This window comes from Rhincodon typus, chromosome 1, assembly GCF_021869965.1.
Source record: "Rhincodon typus isolate 14 chromosome 1, sRhiTyp1.1, whole genome shotgun sequence".
NCBI classification, from domain to species: Eukaryota; Metazoa; Chordata; class Chondrichthyes; order Orectolobiformes; family Rhincodontidae; genus Rhincodon; species Rhincodon typus.
Window position 1 is genome coordinate 21,863,203 of NC_063332.1, and position 8,550 is coordinate 21,871,752.

General features: G+C 48.0%; 1 protein-coding gene across 1 annotated transcript in view; it reads left to right on the top strand.

Annotated features, from left to right (window-relative positions):
• The first annotated feature begins 697 nt into the window (after window positions 1–697).
• Window positions 698–8,550, top strand: part of fgfrl1a (fibroblast growth factor receptor like 1a) — a 284,761-nt gene continuing 276,908 nt past the window's right edge. Inside the window, exons 1-2 of the mRNA XM_048603120.1 lie at window positions 698–1,396; window positions 2,916–3,045. Of these exons, the coding sequence (XP_048459077.1) occupies window positions 2,982–3,045 (64 nt within the window). The 5' untranslated portion in view covers window positions 698–1,396; window positions 2,916–2,981. The remainder of the gene's footprint in view (window positions 1,397–2,915; window positions 3,046–8,550) is intronic.

An 8,550-nucleotide genomic window follows, 5' to 3' on the forward strand; every position in this document is an offset into this window, starting at 1 on the left:
GAAATCGGAAGTGCACTTGAACAAAATAAACTTGCGGGGCTGCGGTCATCGCCGCGGGGAGCAGGGGTGGGGGAGCAAGTGTGGGCTGACTGATTTGCTGCAGAGGGCGGGCATACACGTGGTGGGCCGAATTTCCGCCCTCTGTCCAAAGGAAAAAAAAACTTGAGGGCCGCAAGAGTAAGCACCAGAAATTTAAAAAAAAATGAACGTACAGCACCTGTGGAGAGAAAGCGGAGTTAACGCATCGGGTCCAGTGACCTTTCCTCAGAACTGTTTATCAGCAGAACGTGACTCGGGGAAAATGCAGACTGTAAAATTGGGGGAGAGAGAGAGAGCTCCTGCGGCAGCCGGTGCTATACATCTGGGCACTTTTTGCACAGACAGAATTTACTGTTGGTGAATGTTGTGTCCATCTAAATGTGTGTTTTTGTTTTTGCTGTGTGTGTGTGTGTGTGTGTGTGTGTATGTCTATCTGTGTCGATGTGTGTGTTTGGGGTGGGGTGGGAAATTGTCTGTGTGTGGGGGGCGGGCGGGGAATTGTGTGTGTGTGTGGTTACCACTACATTGAGAAGCTGGGTGCTGGGAGACACAGGCAGCTCCGGGCCCGGTGCCTGTCAGTTTCAGCTCGCCGCTGATTGGCCCAAAGTCTGAAAGTGATTTGCTTGTAGCCTTTCCCTGGAAACACAAAGCCCGGGCTCTCGCTTCCAACTTGACGGAGTTCCCTATTAAACACACACACACACACATACACACACACAGAGTGAGTGAGGGCAAAGAGGCGAGAAACTGCAACACTTGCAACAGCCATCGATTGCTTGGCGGTCATTTCTGTCTTCTGTGTGTTTTCTTGCTTGGCAAACCCAGTCTCAAGTTGCAATCCTTGTCCTTTCACACACACAGAGAAAAAATCTTGAAAGGCGCAGAAGCTGCCAATCGCAGGGTTCAGGTAGTTTTATTTTAAACTCTAGGGACTGACTGGGAGCGATCTACAGGGGTCCTTTACCGAGTATTGGAGCCACAGCAGGGCAACATTTTCACCGGAGACACGGAGAGAGTTCTACAGCCGCTTTACAAATCAACAGGGGCGAAGTCAGCTTGACCTTTTACACTGTAAATATAAAACCAAGTCAGTACCGAGCGTGCCGGAGCACCTCGAGGGTTCTGCAGGCAATGACTCTACCATCCTCTTACTAAAGTTCAAAGTTTGATCTCCGGTGCGGAAGTGTTGGCACCTACAGACGGGGGCTAATCGCATGGAGGGTTCACCCGAGAATTTAAAAGACGTGTGATCGGCTTTTCACTCTCTCTCTCTCTCTCGCTCTGAGCAGTTTGAAAATGGAAAGTACGTGCCTGGAGCAGCTCCCGACAGTTCCAGTTCACCGGTCAGTGATTACAGGTATGTGGTTCCGGGGATGGAGGGGGGCGCAAAATGCACGTACACTGAGAGACACAGAGTCCCAGGCTTGAAGTCATCTTGTTTATTTATGCCCGCTCGGACCGGGTTGACTATGAACGATGGCGGGGGGTTGGTGGTGTGGGGGGAGAGAGGCACGGGGAGAAAAAAAAGCACCTTGCATTTATATAGCGTCTTGTGCAGCCCGAAGTCCTGCCCGAACGGTAACACCGAAGCCAAATTTAATTGCACACATGTTAAAATCGAGTCATTTTCTACTCCAACGACTTGCGCCTCAATTCCGCTTGTCTATAAATGCACCTATCCGTCTTTGTTTGCGGTTGCTTCTGACGCCGGTACAGCAATGGAGAGGGTCTATCTCTTACAATCCCCACTTCAACCCTCCAACCCCCACCCCACCCTTCCCCTCCACCATTGGCCATACCTTCCGAGCCGGTCAGTCAATGATATCTGTGAACCTGACTGCTTCGCAGAACTTGTTGATAAGAGTTACCATAGAGGCTGTGTCTACCAATGGTTTTGCTTTCGAGAAAGGGGGTGGGTGTGTGGAGGGGTTGGTTGGGGTGGGGGGTGGGGGAATGATGTTGGAGCTGCCACCTTGTAATCACTAGTGTCTTTGGCCATTCCTCAACCTGTATAAAACAGAGAGGCCCTAGACAGGAACAGCATCCAGCTCCCGTGAGTGTGTGTACGTGTGAGATTCTCCCCTTCTTTCTCTCTCTGCACTGACTGCAATGTCGGTTTACATTAAACTTTTTTTTTGCCGTGTTAGCCGAGCCAGCGGTGCAGTTTGCTACAATCTCCGTTCTAAGTATCGAGCTGCAGCACGTGGGCAGTGTGTACAACCTCTGGCCATCCTCTCCCCCTCTCTCTCCTGCCTACAGGAGCCCATCCTCTCGCTTCTTTGTAGCGTGTTCGCCTGCAAATTTGTAACTAATGACAATGTGTAATGACACGGCGTGTTGGAAGCAGCCGCCGCTTTGTTTTGTATCCGCGGGGCACCGGGCGTAAGCCAGCAATTGAGTGAAGAGTGGAGAGGAAAGCGAAGGTGGTGTCAGATAAGAGGAGAACCGAGCGAGTTCATGTTTATCTTCTTTTCGAGATTTATGGACGTTCAGTGAAATAACTTTTCTTTTTAAGAACCAACGTGACAGGTTATACCCCAGACCTCACGCTCCCCCCTCCAAAAGAAAAACAAAAACAGAAAGGAAGTGTAATGGGACAATGTTAGATAGGTAATGTTATCAGCAGGGGCAATTTTAAACTGCTTTGGGTCGCTGCTGTATAAACGAGAATGAATGGATAATGCGTGCGTGTGTGTCCGCATCCACCCACCCACTCCCTCAGGTTTATTAAACACGAAGGGTCTCATCAATTGAGTAGAGATTGTACCCAGGGTTATCGCCTCTGTTTGTGTGTATGTTGCCAAGACATTCTGCTGACTCCCCCCTCTCCTGCTCAATTCTGGAAAGAAAACAAAACTGCCTCCGTTTGTTTGCAGCCTGGAAAACGCGAGGGTTATAAAGAGTGGATTTTCGTTTTACTTTTGCCTCTGGAGGGGACGATAATGGAATTTCTTCGAGTCCTGTTCTTGCTGTGGGGAGTGACGGCGTTTTCAGCCGGCGCTAGGGGTGAGTACAGGAACTTGGGTCTTCTCCCCGTTTCAAGCTTTGAGCGATTCAGTGCTTCAGGAGAATACTCCTGTGAATGGCTGGACTGACAGAACATCTTTTTGTGTGTATATTAAGAGCAGAATCTGATAATGTACGCGGAGAGCAATCCCGTACTTGGTCCCGTCTCAATGTATCATTTTAGGTGATATAATGGGTTGATTCAGTCGTTTCCGCCTGAAACAAAAGTTACACTTCTGAGAGATTCCTGGTGTCGAATTTAGTCAAGAGTCTGTGACTCCTGGAAAGTCTACAATCCGAAGCACTGCAAACATCATCAGGTAGTGTCCAGCCTCAGGGTGAGGGAAGCAGTTACATTCCTGCTCGGATAAAACAGATCTCCCCCTCCCTCCTCCAGCCCCCCGCTCCCCCATCTTCCGTCTCCTACATTCCCGGTGTACAACGCAAAGCTACAATCACTCGCCCCTTCCATGAGTAGCGTCGAGTCCACTTCCCCTCCGAACTGGGTGGCGATTTTTCCCAATGATTCAATCCAGATGCTTCCCAGTTTTCCTTCGGCCGGCGAAGCAGAAGAAACAAAGATAATAACGGGGATTGATATCCCACCGGGATCCCAGACTTTGTTATTCGCGTGATGTCACTGTGGCATAGAAAGATCCCATTGCGGCTGGGGGATTTGGGAGGCGGGGGGGAAGAGTTGGGGAAAAAGGGTGGACGCGTACATCCGCTTCCCTTCGCAGTGACAGGTTCGATCTTGATGAAAGTCGTTACAAATTATAAACACACTGGTGCCAGAAGCAATCGACCAGCGATAGCGGTGAACGTTTGGGATATACACTGAGGTGTTGTTGTCCCCGTGTGACGGACAAGTCCTTTGGTGTGCAGCATTGAACCCCCGCATTAAAATCCGCAGTTAATTAACTCGGCCTAGACTGAGTCTAGGATGTTCTCCCCACAGTCAAAAACACCGGTTGTTTTTAGAAAAGGGACAGTGAGTGAACTGAAGCAGATACAGGACATAGTCATCTATCTGTCTGCCCATCTACAATGTAATTGCTGTTAGGGCTGATTTGCCGAGTTCCTAGGTTAAATAAACATCGGATGTGAATTTTGTATCTTTTGTTGATTGCATAGCCTGCCTATTGTAACTGGTTTAAACAAAATTGACAGATAACTAACAGTAATTATTTAATTGAACGATTTCAATTGCCAGGAAGAATTCCAGCCAATAACTGGAGGCTACTTCCGCAGAGCTTGTTTAAAAAAATGACAATTCTCATTACAATCGATTAAAGCTGTAATGGAGGGGAGGGGAGGGGAGGGGAGTTGAAGTTCCATGTTAATGTTCTGCACCGTGTGTGCACTGTGGTAGAAGGCGAGAATGGTTAGTCTTGGGTAGAAAAGTTATGCGGGAAGTTTGTTTTCGCTTCTGACAGCGATTCCGTCCACGGAACACTAATAAGAGCCGGAGTCTGGTGCCTGTTAATTCAATCCCTGGAGAGCAGGAGGGCTATTTGAAAGCGGTCCCTTCAGTACAATGCGGGGAGGAGAGGAACACGCTGCTGTTGATAGGAATCCTACAATCCTGCTTTGGGAATAAAAACCGAAAGAACTGCGGATGCTGTAAATCAGGAACAAAACCAAAAGTTGCTGGAAAAGCTCAGCAGGGTCTGACAGCATCTGTGAAGAGAAAATCAGAGTTAACGTTACGGGTCCGGTGACCCTTCCTCAGACTCTTCTGTTTTTAAACTTACTGTGGGATCTGTTTCTTAAACGCTGGAAGCGTGAATCTTAGAATGCGGCGCAAAGGCCCATGGCTGAGGAGAGAAGTGTATATCTGGGGGTGGGGTGTGTGTGTGGGGGAAGGGGGTTTCTCTGGAGTCGTTCAGCCCCCTATTTCCGCACTTGTTTGGGTCACGAGGTCACTAGGTTGTTTTAACAATATTACCCCCACCCATTATGGTCGCCGGGTTTCATACATTTCCCAGCAGGATTCGGGGGAAGTTGGGGTGGAGCACCCGCGCGGCAGTTTCACTGACAGAACTGGGAATACATCATTTTTTTAAAAAAAAGACAACGAATTTCCAGGATACCAGGGAGAGAGTGAGCTTTCGACCTAATGAGATGACTCATTCGGAGAGTCAGCACATACACGATGGGCCGAATACTGGCATGCTTTGGCGCAACGTGGAATAAGCCGTGTTGAACTAAGCCGTGTTGAACCAAGCCGGCTGGACCGAGACAGAGATTGTTGATTGGTCAACATCGAAGGACGCTAATTTGGCATAAACCATCAGGACGTGAGGGGTAGTGCGGAATGAATGGGCCGAATGGCTGCCGTTCCCCGTGTAGCTTAGCTGTACCTAGCTCGGCACAGCGGGCGTGGACGAGCTGATAAAAGTTGCTGGGAGTTCCATTTCTCCTGCTAGTCAATCGGCAGCGTGTCTGCAGGATAAGGAGGGAAGGTGGTTAAAACGGTGAAAATACCACAAAGGCTTTGACTCGCGCAGAGATAGAAAGAACTGCTGGAGCTGGAGGAACACAGGCCGAGCAGCATCAGAGGAGCAGGAAAGTTGACGTTTCGGGTCGTTCCTTCTTCAGAAAAAAATACTGCTGTGCTCCTCCTGCTACACACTGTTGCCACAAAGGCTTTGGCTCCTTTCAAACGCCAGTGCATTGAGTATAGGAGTTGGGAGGTCATGTTGCGGGCTGTATAGGACATTGGTTAGGCCACGTTTGGAATACTGCGTGCAATTGTGGCCTGTCTTTTATGTATGAATAATGTTGTGAAACGTGAAAGAGTTTAGAGAAGATTTATAAGGATGTTACCAGGGTTGGAGATTTTGAGCTACAAGGAGAGACTGAATGGGCTGGGGCTATTTTCCCTGCGGCGTCAGAGGCTGAAGGGTGACCTTATAGAGGTTATAAAATTGGGGGGTATGGAAAGGGTAAATAGACAAGGTTTTTTCCCCCAGGTTGGGGAGTCTAAAACTAGAGAGGATAGGTTTAAGGTGAGAGGGGAAAAAATTAAAAAGGACCTAAGGGGCAACTTTTTCACACAGAGGGTGGTGCATTTACGGCATGAGCTGCCACAGGAAGTGGTGGAGGCTGGTACAATTACAACATTTAAAATGCATCTGGATGGGTGTATGAATAGAAAGGGTTTAGAGGGATATGAACCAAATGCTGACAAATGGGCCTAGATTTATTTGGGTAACATCGGCCAGTTGGACAAAAGGGTCTGTTTCCATGCTGTACATCTGTGTCTATGATCTTGTCTAACTTAGTCTGGTCCGTGTTTCTTTTAAAGGGACAATTGCATTGCCCCGGTCCTCGAATGGGTTTGTTCTGATGAAGGGTCACTGGACCCAAAACATTAACTCTGGTTTTCTCTCCATTATATCCTGCCAGACCTGCCGTGTTCCTCTCCAGCAATTTCTGTTTTTGGAATGGATCGCTTTCTGTGTGTTTGTTTCAAATTTACGGCATCCGCAATAAGTGGTGTTTTAAATATTGTAGTGTTGGTGGCGATTTACGGGGCTGAGGGGAAAGCTCACTATTCTCATTGTACATCTGTTTGGGATGAAGGTTGATCGCAGGAGATGCACAGACATGTTTTTCTACGGTGACAGACAGGAGCCATAAACTGTGAGGAGTAGGGGATGGGTGAATAAGCAAACATTTCACATACACTCCTCCCCACACCTCAACCACACCCAACAGGCCTTGCTTGGAAACCAGGTTAACTTTGGTGCGTTTGGAAGTTGAGTTCACGGTGTAAGTGTTTTATGTCTGAAACATACCCTATTCCATGCGAGTACAGAACCTTCTGAGAGCAATCTGAATTCTAGGGCCAAGCATTTTCAGAGGTTCTGTGGTGGTTCAGTACAGACACTCCCTGCATGGTATCATCTCCCATCGACGATTCCAAATCTGGGATCCATTTGCGTTTGGGTTCCTTGATAACGTTTGCTCAATCCCTTGTTTCACGACCCCGAGCGAATTCATGCACTGGACCTGAACGAGGTGTTTTTGGCAGCTCGTGTTTTGCACAGCTCAGACTCCGTCCTTTTTCAGTTCGACTGATTGGCATTCTTCCTCCCAAGTGATTTTGTTCAACAGAACGCTCTATTGCCTTTCCTCCTCGTGTATAGAAATAGTCGAGACCACTTTGCTGTGATAAACAGTCCCACATTCATACCAGTCTCTCAGTTGAAGGAGTCCCTCCCAAATTCCCAATGGGTTTATTAGTGACTCTCTGATTCCCTAATTGTTGGCGACTTTTTTTTTCTGTTTATGGTCGTCTTTCACAGTCTTAAATATTTCAAATTACATCACGCCCCAACCTTTATTTTACTCGGAAGAGAGGGGATGGGGGAAGTAACATCCTGCCCCATTGGGCTCGATTCAGAGACATCACTTGCTTTCAAAAACACTTATCTGCGCTGCAGTGGGAGGTGTAAGGTTCTGGCTTACTGGGTGTTGCGGCTTTGTCTGAGATGAAAAAGGTTCCAACAGCGCCTGGTGACTCCCTTCCCTCCCCTCCACACTCTGTTCACCTTTTGGGAGCAGTGGGACTTCAGTAAGACCCTGCTGCGAGTGTTGAAGTTGGAAGGCGGTTGTTTGAATGGGGATCTAGTGCCATGTTCCCTGTCTGCTTTGTAAAATTCACCTCGCGCTCGAACAACCCTCTCGCCTTTTACTTTACTCCCGTAGTTCACTAGTGAAAGTTATTGCAGTGCAAATTCGCGTATTTGCCAATTCAGTACCTTCTCTCCCTTTTTCTTCGGAATCTCGAAATCCTTGCAATAAATCAATACAATTGTATTTGTAAACTCAAGTCCGTTTACTTTATTTTCCTTTTTGTCACTCTCAAAGCTCCTTAATTCACAAATATCGCGTTTTAACTGCAGTGTTTACCCAAGTTTATTGTCACGACTGCCCGATGGGATTTGCATAATTTACATTTTTGGGGGGAAAACAATAGGAAGCCACTTTTTTTAAAGTTCCCCCTGTGCACCCCAAGAGACAACAGGCGATGTTTGCAGAGTTTGACTTGGTTTAGCCAACAATACGCTGATTATGGAGTGCAGCCCCTTCATAGAAACCGAGACAAAAGCCGTCAGTTTAAAAAGCATTTTTACGGCTCCTCTGAGCTCAATCCTTAGCGGCGGATACGGCCCGCGGAAATTGTTGTCGCAGCTTTATTCCAATAATTTCTCCAGGAAGCAGATAAGATTTAATGGACTGGGATCTGATTCCAGGATTTCCCTATCTGGCCTGCTTGTCTCTGCTTGAAACTCATTCTGAAATGTACAACAAAATCCTGCGGCTGGGACCACGTGGGGAAAAGGGGCCGTCTGTTTTGTTCAAGGCCAACGTCCCAAATGTTGTATCTGAACCGGGAGGTACACTCTCACACTTTTATCCGCGCCCGCGCCCACCCCCCCCCCCCCCCCAACACACACACGCTTATCCCCGTTCCCCCCCACACTCTCACACACT